At 36.7% G+C, this 23,555-nt stretch overlaps 1 protein-coding gene across 1 annotated transcript in view; it reads left to right on the plus strand.

Moving 5' to 3' along the window:
- Positions 1-23,555, plus strand: part of ABLIM1 (actin binding LIM protein 1) — a 383,296-nt gene that overhangs the window by 97,928 nt on the left and 261,813 nt on the right. Inside the window, exons 3-4 of the mRNA XM_053692692.1 lie at positions 10,167-10,350; positions 18,247-18,359. Coding sequence (XP_053548667.1) covers positions 10,167-10,350; positions 18,247-18,359 — 297 coding nt within the window. The remainder of the gene's footprint in view (positions 1-10,166; positions 10,351-18,246; positions 18,360-23,555) is intronic.

Raw genomic sequence — 23,555 nt, forward strand, 5'->3', positions numbered from 1 at the left:
GCCAAACATACTTTGCAACTGTTATACTTTAATATAAGAATGATTAAAGGACAGGTGCTTTTCTATACTACATGTAAAATATAATATTCCAATCATTTACAAAAAATGGCATGGAAATGGAATAATCTAGTATCACGTCTTCACTGTTTTGCAGCAGTACAGCATGTACTATATCCATAGAAGCTTATGTTTGCCCAGAGGCCTGTTTGTAAAGACGCAATCAGATTTATAATTCATTAAGTTTCACTTTCTACAACTAACAACTATGAGGCCTATTTTCACTTTCTACAACTAACAACTATGAGGTCCGACAGACATCGCTGAATGCGAAGAGCAATACGCTCTCCGTATTCAGCATTGCACCATCAGCTCTTGTGCTCGTTCAGGTTGAATTCCGGTGATTCCTGTCCATCTCATCAGAGTAGGCGGCCAGGGTTATGGAGCAGCGGTCTTTAGACCGCTGCTTCATAACTGCTGTTTCTGGCGAGTCTGCAGGCTCGCCAGAAACACGTCTGAGTTGTTATGGTAAAGTATAATATCGCTGAATAGAACGAAACGTGTCCTAAGGTACTGGCTATGTGCATCCCAGAGCGTTTCAGAGGCGTGGCCAAAAGTTTTTACTGGCACTTATGAAGGGATATGGAATTCATAAAGACTGCACTGACACTGCAAAGTATCTTGTGTCGCGGTCATGTCTCGCTTTTTAAAATGACATGAAGTTGTCTTGTTTTTATTGATCTTTTCTTTCTTTATAACTCACTTCAGGTTTTCTTTTTCTTTATTATGACTTTATTATGACTGGGATCTAATGTTTAGCACTGCAAAGCTGAAGGGTAGTAGATTCAGGAGTAATTTGAGGAAGCTTCTTTACAGAAAGAGTGATAGATTCATGTAATAAACTTCCACAAGAGGTGGTAATGACAAACACTGTGAGGGGTGAATGCCTGGGATAAGCATAAGGCTACCCTACGAACTAGATAAGTTTATACTTTTAGAAAATATTGGGCAAACTTTTTGGGGCTATGGTTCTTATCTGTCATCAAAATATATATGCTGCTTCATTAATTATAATAGAGAACAACTGTAAACTTGTGGCTGTGCAGAATTATGGGTGAAACTCTTTATGAAGTCCACAATTTTCAAGTTGACATGTTGTGGCAGTTTTTTCTCCAGCAAGATATTAGTTTGTCTAAATGTTGTTGTTTTTTTTTTGTTTTTTTAAATCATTGTCTCTGAAAGCTTTGTTTTTTTCTTTTTTTTTCTTTACTTACAGAGATACAAAAAAACAGGGACAGGATAGATCCAGCCAATCAGAGGCACACACTGCAAATGCTCTTTGTTGTCACATAGCAGACTGCAGCGCTACTGTGCTTACACAAAGAATTTAAATCATTGGCTGGATTTATAACTTAGTTGCTGTTTGCCTGTGCAGTAGCACTTTAGTTCCTTCTTTGAAAATGTTAAATTGCTCTCAATGGCTCTTAGTCATGCCATTATAGAGAAAAAATATATCAAGATTGCAGGCTTACTCATTCTCAAGTAGAGAACTTGTCCGCACAAACGTTACAGAATGTACCTATAAGACAATGAACAACAGTATACAGCTAATACTGTGTATTAATGTTAGTTTGAATTTAAATAGCTGTACCATATATATTTTCTAGGTAATTTTTTTTTTTTTAAATGCTGCTTGTTTACACGGATGAACAAAGATTGCATATAATGTCCCTTTAAAGAAGAGGAAGGACAACAGCAGCATAAAGAGTTCATTTTTGCTTTTAATTTAGCAAATCTGCAGCATGCAAAACAAGTGTTTTATCTCTCTAGGCTCAAATTAAGAAATGGGATTGATGCATTAATGTAAATTGAATTACTTCAATATCTCATTATATTCATGTGTTTTATTATACAGAGTCTTTCTGTCTTTCTGTAGAGTAGGATCATGCCCCTTATTTGACTTTTTTAGTAGTAACCATGTGATATTCTTAGTGATATTAAAGGAAAGGAAATTTCATCATCAACAAAGAAAGCCTTTCTTTATACGAAGGGCAGTCAAGTTGTAGCCTTCTCTTACAGTGGTACATATGACATCAGTGGGAGTAGATACAGTTAACTCTTATTTTAGTTATTAAAAAAAAAACTTCCACATTTTGGCAAATTAGTGATGTTTCTGAGGAGTTTGATGCACCTTCATTCATTAGTGTAGCCCTCCCAAATGTAAAGGTGTCACCTATGTTAAATGTGTGAGGTAGTGTCTTTATTACACAGAGCAAGGAGAGAGGTAAAGAAGAGAGAATGGGCTTGTGATGACATTTTACATAAATTATCTGCTATCCCTGATGTAACTGTAAGCAAGGAAATGTGTAATGCTGTATACCTGAGTTTTCTTTATTTAGAAGAACAGTCTACTCCAGAATTGTTATTGTTTATGCAGAAATAGGTTAGAGCAGCTATGTCTTCCTCGGTGAATCTGGTATCTTGGAACGTGGGGGGGGGATAACCTCCCCTATTAAACGGAAAAATGTTATGAGACTGCTAAAAAGTAAGAAACCAGAAATTATTTTTTTACAAGAGTTACACTTAAAAAGCACTGAGATAGAGAAATTAAAAGTAAACTGGGTAGCAGAAATAATAGCCACACCATGCAACAAACGCAAGCGAGGAGTAGTCATTATAATGAGTAAGAACCTGTCATATGGAATAATAAAACAAGAACTAGACCCTCATGGCAGGTACATTATACTTCAAATGCAGATAGATAAAGTAAAGTGGATATTGTGCAACATATATGGCCCCAATAAATTTGAGAAACAGTTCTGGCAGAAAATCCAACACAAATTAACACCACACTTGGGTCAGAAACTAGTCATAGCGGGTGACATGAATTTCACATTATATCCAGAGCTAGACAGATTCAGGAGTAGAAACAGTCAGACAAATCACCGGGAAGCCAAATATTTTAGAGATTATATCAAGACTTTAAAATTAACAGATATCTGGCGAGCACAACACCCAGCAGATCGGATGTTTACGTGTGAGTCCAAGGCCCATAAAAATTTCTCTCGCATTGATCTATTTTTTATAGACGAGCAAATGTTAAGGTATGAGATGGAAACAAGTATAGCTGACATAATCCTCTCAGATCACGCAATTATAGGTTTGAAGATAAAGGTGGACTCTAATGTAGGAAGGGGGGGGACACATTTCGCTTCCCAGCATACATGATTAAAAACATTCATTTTGTGAACTGGTTAAAAACTAGATGGTAAGAGTATTGCTCACAGAATACAGAGTACAGAAATAAAACAGAATTTTTTTGGGAGGCAGGGAAAGCAGTGTTACGCGGAGAAATAAAGGCTTACATGGTCAAAATGATGCGCAGTAGGAGGGCAAGAGAAACGCAACTATCAAATCAATTAAGAAATGCATATGATAAGTATTTAAAAAATCCAAATCAGGGTACGTGGAGAAAATATATATTATCTAAGTCAGAAAGAGAGGATTTTCTGAAAAATAAATGGGCAGGTGAAGATCTAAAAGTCAGTACTATCTATTAAGGGTATCAAGGGGTATCCACAAAACATCTGGCAAAGATTACGAAATTCAGGAAACAGAAAAAACGAATATCTGCTATCAGAGAAGGGAAAAGAATCTACACTAATCCAATAGAAATTAAAGATGCATTTTTTAGGTACTACCAGAAGATATATGCCAGTGGCGAGATTAATATAGGTATTAAGAATCAGTTCTGGGAAAAAATAATTACTCCCCGGGTATCGGAGGAGGAGCTTAATCAAATTAACGCCCCAATTGCAGAGTCAGAGATAGTAAAGACAATTCAAAAGGGGAAAACAGGAAAAGCGCCCGGTCCAGACGGGCTTTCAATTGAATTTTATAAAATACTTGTTGATACAGTAGGTGGAACACTTGAGAGTCAATATAATGACTACTATAAAAAAAAAGCGTTGAACTCACCGTACTTCTCTAACTCAGTGATAACTCTAATCCATAAGAAAGGGAAAAGCGTAGAAGAACTATCCTCGTATCGCCCTATCTCCCTGCTAAACCAGGATTATAAAATACTCATGTCAGTGATAGCAGATAGACTCAAAAAAGTAGTGAGCAAATTGATTCATACAGACCAGGCAGGTTTTATACCAAACAGGAATTCAGTACGCAATATGAGAAGGGTTTTAACAATGTTCGATTTTTTTTATCAGGTCGACCAGGCCGGCGGAAAAGCATATAATGATAACAAAGATAAAGATCTAGCGTTAGTCACAGTAGACGCAGAAAAAGCATTTGATTCTATTGAATGGGACCATTTGATAACTGCACTTGGAAAATATGTTTTTTCGGGCTGCCTGGTTGACCTGATCAAATTGATTTATAGTAAACCTAGATCGCAGATATTGGTAAATGGGGAACTCACACAACACATATCTTTGGGAAAAGGTACACGTCAAGGTTGCCGTTACTGTTTAATCTAGCTTTGGAACCTCTGGCAATATACATCAGGGAGGTAATACAACCAGTATACATGGGCAAAGAGAGCGTGCTGATTTCACTATATGCAGACAATATTCTTTTTTTACAGAATACAGTAGAAAGTATCCCAAAATTTATGGAAATCTTAGCGGAATTTAGTTCTTTCTCAGGATACAAAATTAATCCCACTAAGTCAGAGTTGTTGTGGGTAAATAAAACAAGAGTAAGTACGACGCATATATTTAGAGAAGTCAAAAATATTAATTATCTTGGTATCAAGATTAGCAGAAACCCGAATGAATGGTATTGTTTGAATTATAGTGAATTCTTTAATAATATTCATACAGACCTAAAAAAATGGAATCTATACTATCTCTCATTATCGGCTAGGTGTATGTTAATAAAAACAATTCTATTTCCCAGACTTTTATTTTTAATACAAAATTTATCTATTCTTTTATCTAAAAAAGACATAGGAAAATATAACAGAGCATACACAACTTTTATCTGGGGGGGGGGTGAAACCCAGAATATCAATGGAGAAAATGAGTAATATAAAACAATTCATGGTTTTTCAGTTCCGAACATTAAGTATTATAATTATGTCACGTTGGTGAAATATGCACTAGATTGGTTGACCAATTCAGAACATGTAACATATTATAACTTAGAAACAGAGATGATTGCCCCGTTTAGCTTACAAGCTATACTTCACTATCAGTACAAGAAACTCCCGCTTAACGTCAGCTCCATGCCAACGTTTGCAAATATTATTAGGGCTTGGCAACAGTATTGTAGGCTGGTAGGCCAGGAATTTCAGGTGTCCCCATATTTACCGATTAGTGGGTGTGTAGATTTCTCCCCAGGGCATGAAAATAGATTATTCCTGGAATGAAGAGGGAAAGGACTTAGCCAATTCATACAATTTAAAGAGGAGATAGGAGGACAGATACGTACTTTTCAGAGTCTGGCTGCAGAATACAATCTCCCAGCAAAAAATTATTATGCATATCTTCAAGTGCGCCACTATGTTGAGAAATATAATAGAGAGGTGACAATGGATTGGAAACAAGAACAAATAGTTGAGGGTCTAAAGTTATATCAAGCTGGGAAACGGTCAATCTCTTGGTGGTATCAAAAAATATTGAGGGTTAAAGGGCGAGATCATATGAACCAGGCTAAAGACAAATTTATGAAATATTTCGATACGGTTCAAACGGCAGATATTACAAATAGTATAAAATTGTCAGTTGAAGCAACCAACGGTATTAATTGGAGGGAGCCGCAGTGCAAACTAATTAATAATTTTTATTTGACTCCAGTAAGATTAGCGAAATGGACTATCTCTAAATCTGGGAAGTGTTTTAAATGTGCGGCACCAGACGCAAACTTGTTACACTGTCTGTGGAGCTGTCCCAAAGTGAGACAATATTGGGCAAGGATACAATATTGGTTAAATTTATATCTTGAAGTAAAGATAGAATTGCAGCCGATATAAATATTTTTCTTAAGACATACAGAAAATACGGGCGACAGACATCTCACAAATTTAGTCATATTAGCGGCAAGAAGTCTATTGTTTAAAAAATGGAAGAAAACAGAAATTCCAAGTATTAGAGAATTTGTAAATATTATAAAAATGCAGATGATAATAGACAGACAAAACTTGAAGGTTGGATCAGATAAACAATACAAAAGTTATTTTAGAAAATGGAAAAGTTTCATAAGTTCCTGGCCTCAGGTGTTGCAGCGGCAATTCTTAGAACCATTCCAGAATGCTATACCATTTTTGAATCTTGTAGTAGCAGGAGTCCTACCCTCACAGTGGTTAATAGGAAATAGGACATAAAAGAGAGTTTTTTCACCTTTTTTTTTTCTCTCTCACTCCCCTTCTTCTCCCCGCACACCCTATACCTCAAGTTCAGATATCTCTGAGCGGAGAGGTTAGGGTGTTCAACAGTATAGATATACTGTATACTATACAAGCATTTTTTAAAGGAAGTAAGAGGTCCTTTTTTTAGAAATAATTACATTACGTCATAAGAGGGCAATTTCATGTTTAGAATTACGGAAGTATATATAGAGGATACTGTTAAAGAGGAAAATTCAGGGATTCAGAGATTGGTTATGTCATTGAGAGGTAATATTAGGTACTGTAATAACAAGATCTGGGTTAAAGTTGGTTTCAGCCTGGTAAACTCCCAGGCAGAAGCCATAATTTAAGTTAACAGAGTTGTCTTTTTTTGTACAAAAGATTTAAAGTATAAGAATATCTGTTCCGAATAAGTATGTCTTTGTAAATATAGAAGAATTTTATTTTTGTTTTTTGTTGTGATTAATCAACAGAGCTGTTTTTCTTTTTTGTTTAAAAAAAAATCTAAAGTGTAAAACATTTTAGAATATCTGTTTTGAATAATTAAGTCTCTGTAAACATAGAAGAATCTTATTCTTTGTTTTGATCAATGGATGTCTAATTTTGTCCTTTTTATGTTATGTTTGTGTCTTGGAAATTTAATAAAAATAATAATAATAAAAAAAAAAAATTGTTATTGTTTTAAAAGATAATCCCATTATTACCTATTCCCCAGCTTTGCACAACCAACACTGTTATACTAATACCTTGAATTTAATTACCTTGTATCTAAGCCTCTGCAGACTGCCCCCTTATTTCAGTTCTTTTGACAGACTTGCAATTTAGTCAATCAGTGCTGACTCCTAAGTAACTCCACGGGAGGGAGTACAATGTAATCTATGTGGCACACATAAACTAGCTCTGTCAAAACTATCAAAATGCACTGAGATAAGAGGTCTTCAAGGGCTTAGAAATAAAATCTGAGCCTACCTAGGTTTACCTTTAAACAAAGAATACCAAGAGAACAAAGCAAATTTGATGATAAAAGTTAGTTGGAAAGTTGTTTAAAATTGCATGCCCTATCTGACTCATGAAAGTTTCATTTTTTACTAGTCTGTCCCTTTAAACCAATGATCAACTAAACAGAAGGAGTAAACGTCCTTAAATAGATAGAAACTTCAAAATTGAAATGAGTAGGGGTGCATTTCAATATTAAATAGAAGCATTTCTGCAATATACTTCCTTTAGCAAAAATGCTTCTAGTAAAAATGCTTACTGTTATGCAGTGGCATACGCACATATGCTTTGAGTGCCTGTGCACCAGTATTCAAGCACTATACCTTTTTAGAAACGGCCTGAAATTCTTAAGCTCGCTGCTTGGAGAGGTCCCTAAAAAAAGTAAGAAACCAATTTAAATTTGAATGCTATTTATCTCACTATGCAGGTTTTGTATATGAAGGAGAGACATCTTCATTACAATATAAGGTCTAAAAAATATCACATGATTTCTCTCTTTGCCGGCGAGCTTTTCAATATCAGCCCCAGAGTCGGCCGTGACAGGGACATTAATATCTGCAGGCTGAAGTGCAGATGAGGTTTATGGCTTAACAAGGTCATACTCTGGGCTACAGCCCCACAGCTATCTTCTAACAGCAGCCCTGCATGTTTCTCAGTCTAAGGACACTAGTCTACTAATTCTGATTTCAGAATATCTTCAAAATGACAAGCAATTTACTATAGTATTTTCTACAACAGTTTTAAAAGGAACATTACACATTTTTTTCTCATAAAATTTTACAAAAAGTATTTAATGTTTTTAATCTCTGAAAATGTAAAAGAACATTGTACTATAAACATGAATCTTTTTGTTGTGTTATCAATTATCCATTTGTATTAATGTGTTTATCTTTATTTGTCATTTGAAATTGCTGTTAAAGGGATAGTCTAGTCAAAATTAAACGTTCAGCATTCAGATAGGGCATCCAATTTTAAACAACATTCCAATTTACTTTTATCTTCAAATTTGCTTTGTTCTCTTGGTATTCTTTGTTGAAAGCTACACCTAGGTAGGCTCAAACTGGTTTCTAAACCATTGAAAAATGCCTTTAGCTCAGTGCATTTTTACAGTTTTTCACAGTTAGACAGTGCTAATTCATGTGTGTCATATAGATAATATTGTGCTCACTCCCGTGGAGTTATTTAGGAGTCAGGACTGATTGGCTGAAATGCATGTCTGTCAAAACTAACTGAGATTCTAAGAGTCCTTTTAGATACAAGGTAATCACAGAGGTAGTAAGTGTATTAATATCACTGTGTTAGTTATGCAAAACTGGGGAATGGTAATAAAGGGATTATCTATCTTTTTAAACAATAACAATTTTCAAGTAGACTGTCCCTTTAACACTTGATAAATGTGCCACTTATACTAAAGGGACAGTCTAGTCCAAAATACACTTTCACGATTCAGATAGAGAATATAATTTTAAACAATTTTCCAATTTACTTTGATCACCAATTTCGCTTTGTACTCTTTGTATTCTTAGTTGAAAGCTGAACCTAGGAGGTTCATATGCTAATTTCTAAGCCCTTGAAGGCCGCCTCTTCCCTAAGGGCATTTTTCACCACTAGAGGGTGTTAGTTCATGTTTGTCATATAGATAACACTGTGCTGACCCACGTGGAGTTCCAGTGAGCCAGCTCTAAATTAATGTCTTTCAAAAGAACTGAAATAAGGGGGCAGTCTGCAGAGGCTTAGATACAAGGTAATCACAGAGGTAAAAAGTGTATTTATATAACTGTTAATAAGGAAAAAAGAAAAACCTGTGAGGGTATCTTATGGGGGCGCACCAGATGAATGTGTTTGAAATCCAATGTTCATACGCTGATGGTGTTAATGATTCCAAGTATGAGGACACTGTTCAAAAAGATGAACGTGATGATCTGTGGGTAGATCCGAGGCAGCTCGGCTTGAGCCCGGTGTGTTTAGGCAATCTGAAATAGTAGAGAAGAAAGAGGGCGCCTCATAGTGTATTTTGTACCAAATAGGTGTGTAAGCACATTGGTTGTATTAAGCTTACCAGATGTAGTTGCACCGTTCTGTGACCGGTGCTGGCAGGCAGACTAGCACTTTGCAGTGGCTATCACCCTGTCTTGGAAATTCAAGTAGTCTCCTAGATTGGGTTCAATATGCTCCTATTTTCACCGGCAATGCAGATAATGATAAAAACGACAGGGGTACTCCCAGTCAGCATACAAGACAACTTCCAAAATATAAAGTAAAAAACAAGGCTTTATTTGTTCCAACAACGCGTTTCTCGACCACCAGACGGGTCATTTCATCAGGCATAAAAACTGATTTTTTTTTCTCTACTATTTATATAACTGTGTTGATTATTCAAAACTAGGGAATGGGTAATAATAGGTAATAAAGGTATAATCTATCTTTTTAAACAATAACAATTCTGGTGTAGACTGTCCCTTAGATTTCAATAATGCACTATTGGCTTTGGAAAAACCTATGTGAACAAGAGGCAGCAGCAGCAGAAATTGGACTTAGAGGTGAAAATGTCACCTCATTGAGGAAATAGCATCTTACAGTGGGTGGCCAGAGGTGTTCAGCTTGACATAAACTCTCTGCAAATAAAGGAACTTGCAGCATGACGTTTTTATACTTCATGACTGAAAGTCCCCTTTATTTGTAGCACTGGTAAAACCTAGCGTTTCAAAAACCCTAGGATTTACTATCACTTTAATTCGTATTCTTAATTGTAAGATGCTTTTATGTAAATTTGCCATTGCTAATATTTTTTGTGTGTGTTTTTATACAGTTTGTGGCTGCGACTTGGCCCAAGGGGGATTCTTCATTAAGAACGGAGAGTACCTGTGTACACTGGATTATCAGCGCATGTATGGGACTCGCTGCAGCGGCTGTGGGGAGTTCGTAGAGGGGGAAGTAGTGACAGCCTTAGGAAAAACGTACCATCCGAACTGCTTCGCATGCACAAGCTGCAAGTAAGTTACACTGATTCAGAGCATATCTGCAGTCTGTTCTTAACCCATTCGCTGCTAAGCCTTTATGTATATTATATATATTATTATTTCATGTCATGTGACATAGCTACAGGCATAAACTGTAAAAAAAAAAAAAAGTTTGTGTAGATTATAGTGAATTATATGTCCCACTGCTGTTACTGTGATCACCTTTCTGAATTGTCACCAATGGAAATAGAGGCCCTTATTGATAATATAGATTATATATATATATATATGAGAGGGACTTATGTACTAGAAAATAAACTTTATTAGGGGAGTCTAGACATACCAGATTTTTTTTACTGCACATATGTGGCATGGGAATATAGTACGATTGAAACGTAACTCCAAATGGATAAATATGAATGGCAGTGAATTAGGAATATTGCACTTAACACATGTGAATGTGCCCCCTAAACAGATCAACGATATCAAACATGAAGATAATTAAGTTTGAGAAAAATAACGTTCCATTCCAAATTGATTTTTATAGCAATAAGACCCTTCAATGGTTTAACTATTTTAAACTAATTATCATACATGTTATAAGTTTTTCCAAATTTAATAAACAAGTGAGATAATAATTTTTTGGATTGTATGCAATAATTATTAACTTCAAAATCTATTGCTGTTGTTTAAACTATACCTGTAGCTGTGAAAGGGTTAAACGTTGCAGCAGACAATTTATTATTTGATTGATTTTAAGTGTTAGCCAATAATAGTATGTCTTGTGCCTTTATATTGTGATAGAGGCAATAGCACATTAGGCTATGATTACGGCTCACTAAGCCGAAACGCGTAAGCCGAGTGCTCTGCCTGCTGCAATCTGCATTGTAAAGGTGCTCCCCGTACATGTGTTTTAAAACTACAAGTTTGGAATAAAGTTTGTTTTTACTTCCTGGAAGCGGATCGACTCCTTCTTCTTTATGTATTTGCAGCCAAGTATGCAGAACACATAAAGTAAGATCATTTGGGAGCATATTTAAAAGCATCCCTAGACAGCTGCCTATGGCTAGTTTACAAATGAAGCTCTAATTTGATGTACGCCAGTAAATAGGCAAATTAACCTGTTTACGGGTGCACGTTAAATAACCAGCCATTACGAGTGGCTGGTTAATGCTACTGCAAGGCTGCTCGCAGTTTCACTTTGAGCTCAGTAAATTAACTTAGTCCTCTGGATATTAAATATAACTGCACAAAGCAGTTCTAAGGGGTTAAAGTGAGCGGGAGTTGGGTGTTAAAAAAAAAAACAGCACTGAAAAGTGCCTTTATGTTGCGGTCTATGGGAACTGTGTGTTCCCTGTAAATATATATGTATGTGCTTATATACATATATATTTTTAAGTTAATATGTATTTATAAACATATTAACACATACATATATATATTCACATACTTATATATTTAAACTTTGCTGCCCATTGCTGTGTGAGGTTCTCTGCCGTGACTATTGGCATGAGCACGGGGCACTTATTGGAGCCTATGGAAGTGCGCTCTCGTGAGCACAAAGCTTCCATGCAATGAGAACACGAGGTCACATTCGCATTGAGTTTAACTGCAAATACCAGCGCACATTTGTGTGAGCTGGTATTACAAGTGTATGCCGCGCTGGCAAAAGCGCAATTTTGCGCTCCACTCGTAATCTCTCCCTATATTAACAATATACATCATTTTTTTATTGATAATTAAATGTACTGTATACATTTCAATCATTAGATGGAAAGTGTTTTGTCTTCTACATTATACACGCTAGTTAGCCGGCGACACTCTATACAATTTGATTTATGGAACACTGAGCAGCTTATCCCAGCGCGGTAAAGGAAAATTAATTTATAGATATTTCTTTCAATGATACCGGGAAATGAAAACGTTAAGAAAAACAGAAGAACCTCTTAAACCACGTTTTTTTAAAGGTAATTGGCAAAGGGGAGTAATATGTGTAATATGCTATCTATTTATAGGAGCTCCAGGTCCCAATGGGAGCATTTTCTGGGAAAATAAAAGGTTAATTCTAGTGATACATCCAAGTATTCCCAGTGATTGGAAAGAAATAGATTCTAGTTATTATTAGCTTAAAGGGACATGAAACCCAAAATGTTTCTTTCATAGTTCAGACAGAGCAGTGTTCTAACTTACTAATATTATTACATTTTCTTTGTCCTCTCTGTATTTTTTTAAAAAGCAGACCATAAGCTCAGGAGCGTGCACAAGTCTGAAGCATTATATGTCAACAGTTGTACAAGATTGTTATACATTTACAAGAGCACTAGATGGCAGTGTTATTTCCTGCCTACCTAAATATCACTCAACAAAGAATGCCATGGGAACAAAGCAAAGCAAAATTGATAATAGAAGCAAATTGGATACTTTTTTTAAAAATTGTATTCTCTATTTCAATCACAAAATACATTTTTGGGTTTCATACCCCTTTCATAAGAGATACCAGTCTTGGCATAATAAACTTAATAACATTAAACAACACTGAAGTGTCCATAAATGCCTAGAGTCCAAAAAATGTGCTCTATTTTGCTTTAACATTGCTCAAGCGCTATTAATAGTGCCTCCATTTTTACTCTTATATTACAAGGCCAAAGCTATTTTCTAGTGCTCAAGCAATATTTTAGGGTGGACTAACATTTGCATGTGCACTAAATTTCTCACATAATATGGTGACGCACAGTAAAATTCATGATAGATGTCATTTGAGTGCTAAGATGACGGTGCACAAGTACTTGATTTCTTCAAATAGTTTTTTGCTATGCTATTAATAATATATATATATATTTTTTTAAATCTTACAATGGTGGGTGGGAGAGAGAACCCAGCCCATTTGAAAGGCTGTTCCTGAAACTGCTTTGAATACAATAAAAACCTTTATCTGCTTCATGTCTCAGTATATTGTCCCTTTACTTGCAGAAATGTATTAGAGAGAGAGAGAGATTACATAGCCAATTCCACTTGTAAACTAAACCCATGGAATTCCTAGCTACATCTATGGAACAGCTGTCAATTTCCGGTTGAACTTCAATTAATCCCATTAAATGGTGACCCATTTAACACAAAAGATGTATGTGCTACCCGAATCATAAAACAAAATGTTTAGGCTTTATGTCCCTCGAGTCTAAGTGATATTTAATCCTAAATTAAAATTATTTTGGAGTCCGGGGAGGGGGGTGAGTCCAAAATAATTTCGCTTGACAGTATAGTCAGGTAGTTTGAGAAATTAGATCAGTAAAAGTTAGTTTGTTTTTCTTCACCACAGCTCAAAGAAAGAGACTATTACCATGATATGTATAGAAACTATTGTGTCACTGTAACCACTGAGCTTTAGATTTCAAACAGTAAAATATAAACAAATAACCAAATATAATAAATAAGTCAGAGAAGAGGACAAAAAACAAGGCACGCCCAGGTTACCAGTCCTTGCGGAAAACTATTAATTAAAAAGACATTAAATCAACATTTATTTAGCAGTAAGTGAGCCAAATCCTCAGGGAGTCCCTTTATTTGATGCCTTTTTAATTAATAGGTTTTTGGTTCTCTTTTGTGCAATTTTTTCATAGTAATTGATGGATTAGGAAAATATAATGTTAGTTAATAATAGTCTTGAAGATATAATCAAAAGCTTACATAGACTGTATCATTATTATAGTTAGAAGTTTTAAGTTTTAGAGGTGCGTGGGACACGGTTTAGAAGAGCATGATTAAATGGTACAAAATATGTTTGCACACAAACACACACAGACACGTGTCTGAGATAAGTCTAATATTAATTAGATTAAGTATTTATTTTAAGCAAGTATCTACAGAGGCAACTGCTCATGACCTCAGATTTAGTATAAGCAAGTATCTACTGAGGAAACTGTTCATGTCCTCAGATTTAGTATAAGCAAGTATCTACTGAGGCAACTGCTCATGTCCTCAGATTTAGTATAAGCAAGTATCTACAGAGGCAACTGCTCATGACCTCAGATTTAGTATAAGCAAGTATCTGCCTAAGCAACTGTTCATGACCTCAGATTTAGTATAAGCAAGTATCTGCTGAGGCAACTGCTCATGACCTCAGATTTTGTATAAGCAAGTTTCTGCCGAGGCAACTGCTCATGACCTCAGATTTAGTATAAGCAAGTATCTCTACCGAGGTAGCTGTTCATGACCTCAGATTTAGTAAAAGCAAGTATCTACCAAGGCAACTGCTCATGACCTCAGATTTAGTATAAGCATGCATCTGCCGAGGCAACTGCTCATGACCTCAGATTTAGTATAAGCAAGTATCTACTGAAGCAATTGCTCGTGACCTCAGATTTAGTATAAGCAGGCATCTGCCGAGGCAACTACTCATGACCTCAGATTTAGTATAAGCAAGTATCTCTACCGAGGTAGCTGTTCATGACCTCAGATTTAGTATAAGCAAAGTATCTACCGAGGCAACTGCTCATGACCTCAGCTTTAGTATAAGCAAGTATCTCTACCGAGGTAGCTGTTCATGACCTCAGATTTAGTATAAGCAGGTATCTACTGAGGCAACTGCTCATGACCTCAGATTTAGTATAAGCAGGTATCTACTGAGGCAACTGCTCATGACCTCAGATTTAGTATAAGTAGGTATCTACTGAGGCAACTGCTCATTACCTCAGATTTAGTATAAGCAAGTATCTACTGAGGCAACTGCTCATGACCTCAGATTTAGTATAAGCAGGTATCTAATGAGGCAACTGCTCATGACCTCAGATTTAGTATAAGCAAGTATCTACTGAGGCAACTGCTCATGACCTCAGATACAGTATAAGCGAGTATCTTCCGAGGCAGCTGTTCAACACCTTAGATTTAGTATAAGCAGGTATTTAATGAGGCAACTGCTCATTACCTCAGATAGAGTTTAAGCAAGTATCTGCTGAGGCAACTGCTCATGACCTCAGATACAGTGTAAACGAGTATCTTCCGAGGCAGCTGTTCAACACCTTAGATTTAGTATAAGCAAGTATCTGCTGAGGAAACTGCTCATGACCTCATATTTAGTATAAACAAGTATCTGCTGAGGCAACTGCTCATGACCTTATATTCAGTATAAGCAAGTATCTGCTGAGGCAACTGCTCATGACCTCAGATTTAGTATGAGCAAGTATCTACTGAGGTAACTGCTCATGACCTCAGATTTAATATAAGCAAGTATCTACTGAGGCAACTGTTCATGTCCACAGATTTAGTATAGGCAAGTATCTGCTGAGGCAACCGCTTGTGAACTCAAATTTAGTATAAGCGATTATCTACTTGGGTAGCAGTTCATGTTCTCTGATTAAGTATAAGCAAGTATCTGCTGAGGCAAGTGCTCATGACCTTATATTCAGTATAAGCAAGTATCTGCTGAGGCAACTGCTCATGACCTCAGATTTAGTATGAGCAGGTATCTGCTGAGGCAACTGTTCATAACATCAGATTTAGTATAAGCAAGTATCTACTGAGGTAACTGCTCATGACCTCAGATTTAATATAAGCAAGTTTCTACTGAGGCAACTGCTCATGACCTCAGATTTAATATAAGCAAGTATCTACTGAGGCAACTGCTCATGACCTCAGATTTAGTATAAGCAGGCATCTGCTGAGGAAATTGCCCATGACCTCAGATTTAGTATAAGCAAGTATCTACTAGGTAGCTGTTCATGTTCATATATTTACAGGGAACACACAGTCTCCATTGACCTCAATGTAAAGGCACTTTTCAGTAGGTATCTACTGAGGCAACTGCTCATTACCTCAGATTTAGTATAAGCAAGTATCTACTGAGGCAACTGCTCATGACCTCAGATTTAGTATAAGCAGGTATCTAATGAGGCAACTGCTCATGACCTCAGATTTAGTATAAGCAGGTATCTACTGAGGCAACTGCTCATGACCTCAGATACAGTATAAGCGAGTATCTTCCGAGGCAGCTGTTCAACACCTTAGATTTAGTATAAGCAGGTATTTAATGAGGCAACTGCTCATGACCTCAGATAGAGTTTAAGCAAGTATCTGCTGAGGCAACTGCTCATGACCTCAGATACAGTGTAAACGAGTATCTTCCGAGGCAGCTGTTCAACACCTTAGATTTAGTATAAGCAAGTATCTGCTGAGGAAACTGCTCATGACCTCATATTTAGTATAAACAAGTATCTGCTGAGGCAACTGCTCATGACCTCAGATTCAGTATAAGCAAGTATCTGCTGAGGCAACTGCTCATGACCTTATATTCAGTATAAGCAAGTATCTGCTGAGGCAACTGCTCATGACCTCAGATTTAGTATGAGCAGGTATCTGCTGAGGCAACTGTTCATAACATCAGATTTAGTATAAGCAAGTATCTACTGAGGTAACTGCTCATGACCTCAGATTTAATATAAGCAAGTATCTACTGAGGCAACTGTTCATGTCCACAGATTTAGTATAGGAAAGTATCTGCTGAGGCAACCGCTTGTGAACTCAGATTTAGTATAAGCGAGTATCTACTTGGGTAGCAGTTCATGTTCTCTGATTAAGTATAAGCAAGTATCTGCTGAGGCAACTGCTCATGACCTTATATTCAGTATAAGCAAGTATCTGCTGAGGCAACTGCTCATGACCTCAGATTTAGTATGAGCAGGTATCTGCTGAGGCAACTGTTCATAACATCAGATTTAGTATAAGCAAGTATCTACTGAGGTAACTGCTCATGACCTCAGATTTAATATAAGCAAGTTTCTACTGAGGCAACTGCTCATGACCTCAGATTTAATATAAGCAAGTATCTACTGAGGCAACTGCTCATGACCTCAGATTTAGTATAAGCAGGCATCTGCTGAGGAAATTGCCCATGACCTCAGATTTAGTATAAGCAGGCATCTGCTGAGGCAACTGCCCATGACCTCAGATTTAGTATAAGCAGGTATCTGCTGAGACAACTGCTCATGACCTCAGATTTAGTATAAGCAGGCATCTGCTGAGGCAACTGCTCATGACCTCAGATACAGTGTAAACGAGTATCTTCCGAGGCAGCTGTTCAACACCTTAGATTTAGTATAAGCAAGTATCTACTAGGTAGCTGTTCATGTTCATATATTTACAGGGAACACACAGTCTCCATTGACCTCAATGTAAAGGCACTTTTAAGTGCTGTTTTTTTTTTTAACACCCCACATTCCCTCAAATTAATCTTAATTTTAAGCAATACTACACTTTATTTTGGGGCAATTGGGGGACATTTTTAAAATTAACAAGACATCTGACCTCTGGTTAATTTTCGAAGCGTTAGCGGTAACAATAACCAGCCACTTGTAATGGCTGGTTATTTAATGTGCGCCCGTAAGCGGCAAATCTGCTCGTTTACGGGCGCACTTTAAATTAGCACTCCATTTGTAATCTAGCCCTATGTATGCCATTCTAGGTTATATATGTTTCTCTTTCCAATTTTCTATACGTTACATTAAGATGTTTTAAAGCACATTTGGTGAGCACGTGTATACATGCACACCTGGCATGCATGGCATCATATTTAAAATATTCTGTTATTTCTGAACGGTTGAGCACTGTATTCTGTTTCTTGTTCAGCTTTTTCCTGGCAGTTTACCGCCAGTTCATAAGGTGTAAAAAAAAAATAATATATCACTGTATCTGTTTTTCAATGAATAATGTTCAGTCATATTTTGTTGTACAAATATCTTATACCCTCAAGAAAAAAAACGCTATTATTTAGCTGGAGTTTATCTGAAGACTGTGGGTCTCCAATTTACCGCCCACTCAAGACTGAGTGATATTTTTGGCAGCTATCCAAGTTCGATATTGATTTTATAAAATACTGGGAATTAAATTACTTAAAGAGCATTGCAGTAAACAAAAGTCTTCTGTGTCTTTCCTACCCAGGCGCCCTTTCCCACCAGGTGATCGGGTAACCTTCAATGGGAGGGACTGCTTATGCCAGAGTTGTGCGGCACAGCCCATGTCTCCAGGACCAAAAGAATTGGCGAATTCCAGCAGTAAGTGACTGTATATTCTCTGTTTGTTAGCAATGAGTAGTTCATGGAATGTTTAATTCACAAAATAAATTGAGCTGAACAAAGTATTGAGAATTAAAACTCTGGTACTATAAATCTTATTCTGAAACCTTAAATCTTGGTATTGGATTCTCAAATTGGCCTATCATTTTGCACAAATATATAGGGCAGGGGTGGTAAACCAGTGGCAATAGTGCCTAAAGTGGCACTCATAACAAATTTGCTGGCGCTCAGCGTGTTGCTACGTTTCTTTGGCTGGAATTGTAATGCTAATAAGTATTTTTTAATCTATTTATGAATTGATTCTACATATTAGTCATAAAGCTTTAATATATTGGGCATATTTAAAATTAAACATGAATTAAAACTATGTGTTCTAATGCAAATAACACATACTCTCATTATGGTGTAATTTCTATTTTTTTACCCTTAATAACCATGTGTTTATTCTCCCCAGAGGTTTTAAACACATAGATAAAGTCACACAGGACTGAGCAAGTGTTTGGCAGGGTTGTACCACAATCTCCTCTGATTGGCTGACTAGCTGTGTCCTGCTCCGGAGGAGGAAGATTTACATCTTCTGGTCAGAACTTTACCCATGTGTCTAACCACTTTGTGAGGGGTTAAACACATTGATATCTATGATCAGCAATACAAACAAATACTCTAACCATTCTCTAAGGAAAAAGACAGCCTCCATACCTGATAGCATCATATTAACCTCTTAAGGACATATGACGGAATTTTTCCGTCATAAAACAATTGAGCAAACTGAAAGCTGTGTCCTTAAAGGGTTAAGTCACCATGTACGTAACATTCCAACCATAAAAAATAAATAATCATTTAAAAAAATAAGGAGAGGCAAACACCAAATAACAACTGAATAGTCTGAAAACATACACCTGTTAGAGAATATACATCAATCAGTAGCTGATATGTTTGTACATTTATTAACTTTACTGCATAACTTCCATTGTAACAATGAATCTGTTATATCAGTAAAAAATAGAATACACTGAACATTTTTATATTTGGTAAAGAATGCAAATTTACCATTTCCTATTCTTCACAGCTTTTTATGCATTTATTTATTTTTTGAAGCTGTGTTTCCTGCACCCAATAGACTGAATCTTTGGCTGGACTGTTAGTGGCTGCATGGATCAAAGCTTCAAACATTAAAAAAAAGCCCAGGTTTATTCAGGTGCAAAATAGAAAGGTAATTTTGTATTTTTTAGCAAAGCATTTTATTGCTAAAACTGTGGAAGTGATGCATCGCATATGTCCCTTTAAAGGTATATAAAAAAGTCTGTTTCATTTTTATATTAAAAAACCCCCACTAAGCTTGTGCATATACTTAAATAAATCATTGCAATATGTATTATTCATAATTGTTAAAGGATTTTACCTTTTATTTATTTTCTTTTTTTAATTTCATTTGTTCAGTCTCCACTGTCTATTACTACTTGTCACAGCTCCACAAGGGGGCTGGGGTCTCTACAGGAAGGCTTATCTAACGTGATGTCATGCATCTGCTACAGTAATATGAGCTGGTTTACTATTTAGTGAAAGCTAGAGAAACAGGAAGTCAGATCAGGCCCACGCACTGAAGCGGCGGAATGCAACTTAAAGGGACACTGAACCCCAATTTTTTCTTTCGTGATTTAGATAGAGCATGCAATTTTAACCCCTTAATGACCACAGCACTTTTCCATTTTCTGTCCGTTTGGGACCAAGGCTATTTTTACATTTTTGAGGTGTTTGTGTTTAGCTGTAATTTTCCTCTTACTCATTTACTGTACCCACACATATTATATACCGTTTTTCTCGCCATTAAATGGACTTTCTAAAGATACCATTATTTTCATCATATCTTATAATTTACTATAAAAAAAATTATAAAATATGAGGAAAAAATGGAAAAAAACACACTTTTTCTAACTTTGACCCCCAAAATCTGTTACACATCTACAACCACAAAAAAACACCCATGCTAAATAGTTTCTAAATTTTGTCCTGAATTTAGAAATACCCAATGTTTACATGTTCTTTGCTTTTTTTGTAAACTATAGGGCCATAAATACAAGTAGCACTTTGCTATTTCCAAACCATTTCTTTTCAAAATTAGCGCTAGTTACATTAGAACACTGATATCTTTCAGGAATCTCTGAATATCCATTGACATGTATATATTTTTTTTTAGTAGACAACCCAAAGTATTGATCTAGGCCCATTTTGGTATATTTCATGCCACCATTTCACCGCCAAATGCAATCAAATACAAAAAATCGTTCACTTTTCACAAATTTTTTCACAAACTTTTGGTTTCTAACTTAAATTATTTACAAACAGCTTGTGCAATTATGGCATAAATTGTTGTAAATTCTTATCTGGGATCCCCTTTGTTCAGAAATAGCAGACATATATGACTTTGGCGTTGCTTTTTGGTAATTAGAAGGCCGCTAAATGCCACTGCGCACCACACGTGTATTATGCCCAGCAGTGAAGGGGTTAATTAGGGAGCATGTAGGGAGCTTTTTGGGATAGTTTTAGCTTTAGTGTAGTGTAGTAGACAACCCCAAGTATTGATCTAGGCCAATTTTGGTATATTTTATGCCACCATTTTACCGCCAAATGCGATCAAATTAAAAAAAAAGTTAAATTTTTCTCAATTTTAGGTTTCTCACTGAAATTATTTACAAACAGCTTGTGCAATTATGGCACAAATGGTTGTAAATGCTTCTCTGGGATCCCCTTTGTTCAGAAATAGCAGACATATATGGCTTTGGCATTGCTTTTTTGTAATTAGAAGGCCTCTAAATGCCGCTGCGCATCACACGTGTATTATGGCTAGCAGTGAAGGGGTTAATTATGTAGCTTGTAGGGAGCTTGCAGGGTTAATTTTATCTTTAGTGTAGAGCTCAGCCTCCCACCTGAAACATCAGACCCCCTGATCCCTCCCAAACAGCTCTCTTCCCTCCCCCACCCCACAATTGTCCCCGCCATCTTAAGTACTGGCAGAAACTCTGCCAGTACTAAAATAAAAGGTATTTGGCCATTTAAAAAAAAAAAAAAAAAAAAAGCATATTTACATATGCTGATGTGTATGATCCCCCCTTAGACCCCAACCTCACTGATCCCCCACCTAACAGCTCTCTAACCCTTCCCCTCTGCCTTAATGGGCGCCATCTTGGGTACTGGCAGCTGTCTGCCAGTACCCAGTTTTGCAAAAAATTTGCCATTTTATTAAAAAAAAAGCCATTTTCTGTAGTGTAGCTTTCCCCCCCACCAAGACCAACCCCCCACCCCTTCCAGATCCCTTACATTATATTTTTAAAGTTTAAACTTTATTTTTTTTGTTTACTTTTTACTTTATGTTTTTCTGTAGTGTAGCGGTTCCCACCCGCTCCCGCCCCGTGCACGCGCCCGCCCTCCAACCCCCGTGCACGCGCGCGCTCCCGTGCGCGCCCCCGTGGGTCCCGCCCCCGATCCCGCCCCCCTCCACTCCATACACAACATCGATGGCCGCCCACCCGCCTCCCACGTAAGCTCCCACCCACCAACGATACCGGCCATCGATGTCCGGTGCAGAGAGGGCCACAGAGTGGCTCTCTCTGCATCGGATGGCCAAGGGGGGTTATTGCAGGATGCCTCCATATCGAGGCATCACTGCAATAACCGGAAAGCAGCTGGAAGCGAGCAGGATCGCTTCCAGCTGCTTTCCAGACCAAGGACGTACGCCACACGTCCTCGGTCATTAAGTGTATTTTTTTTGAGGACGTGTGGCGTACGTCCTTGGTCGTTAAGGGGTTAAAGGGACACTGAACCCAAATTTTTTCTTTCGTGATTCAGATAGAGCATGCAATTTTAAGCAACTTTCTAATTTACTCCTATTATCAATTTTTCTTCGTTCACTTGCTATCTTTATTTGAAAAAGAAGGCATCTAAGCTTCTTTTTTGGTTCACTTTTTTATTAGTGGATGAATTTATCCTCCAATCAGCAAGAATAACCCAGGTTATTCACCAAAAAAGGGCCGGCATCTAAACTTACATTCGTGCATTTCAAATAAAGATACCAAGAGAATGGTTTGATAATAGAAGTAAATTAGAAAGTTGCTTAAAGGGACACTGAACCCAAATTTTTTCTTTTGTGATTCAGATAGAGCATGCTATTTTAAGCAACTTTCTAATGTACTCCTATTATCAAATTTTCTTAATTCTCTTGGTATCTTTATTTGAAATGCAAGATTGTAAGTTTAGATGCCGGCCCATTTTTGGTGAACAACCTGGGTTGTCCTTGCTGATTGGTGGATAAATTCACCCACCAATAAAAAAGTGCTCTCCAGAATACTGAACCAAAAAAGAAGTTTAGATTCCTTCTTTTTCAAATAAAGATAGCAAGTGAACGAAGAAATATTGATAATAGGAGTACATTAGAAAGTTGCTTAAAATTGCCTGTTCTATCTGAATCACGAAAGAAAACATTTGGGTTCAGTGTCCCTTTAAGCTTTCATTATTCAGAAGGAGAAAAATGAGTGAGCAATATTCATTATGCATTTCTAAATCATAAAACACAGCAAAACAACAGCACAGAATAGCAGCTTAATGCTCACTCCACAATTAAAGCAAAATAAAAGTCACCAATGCCATTCCACATTTATTTAAAGGGACATTATACACTAGATTTTTCTTTGCATAAATGTTTTGTAGATGATCCATTTATTTAGCCTATACAGGTTTTTTTTTTTTTTTTTTTAAATGTATAGTTTTTCTTATTTTTAAATAACATTGCGCTGATTTTCAGACTCCTAACCAAGCCCCAAAGTTTTAGAAGAATACTGATGTATACCTACTCCAGCTTGCTCCTTCTTGTGTAAAGAGTCTTTTCATATGCAGAGGAACGGGGATGGGGGGAGTGTCTATTTTTTTTTTTTTTGCTTTACACCCACTTTCAGTGGGTTTTCCTGCTAACCTTTTAAACAGAGCTAAACTGGGAGCTTCTAAATAAGTTTTTAAATGTTTTATACTGGATTTTTATATCAGTATCTAAGCATATTATTCTTTATAGTAGTGTCTATTACATGCAGCTATATAAAATGTGGTGTATACTGTCCCTTTAAGTGTCCCCACGCTCAGTGGGTAAGTGCTGTGAAACATTATAGGAATGATCTTTGTGCAGGA

This window comes from Bombina bombina, chromosome 9 (genome assembly GCF_027579735.1).
Source record: "Bombina bombina isolate aBomBom1 chromosome 9, aBomBom1.pri, whole genome shotgun sequence".
In the NCBI taxonomy this organism is placed as follows: domain Eukaryota; kingdom Metazoa; phylum Chordata; class Amphibia; order Anura; family Bombinatoridae; genus Bombina; species Bombina bombina.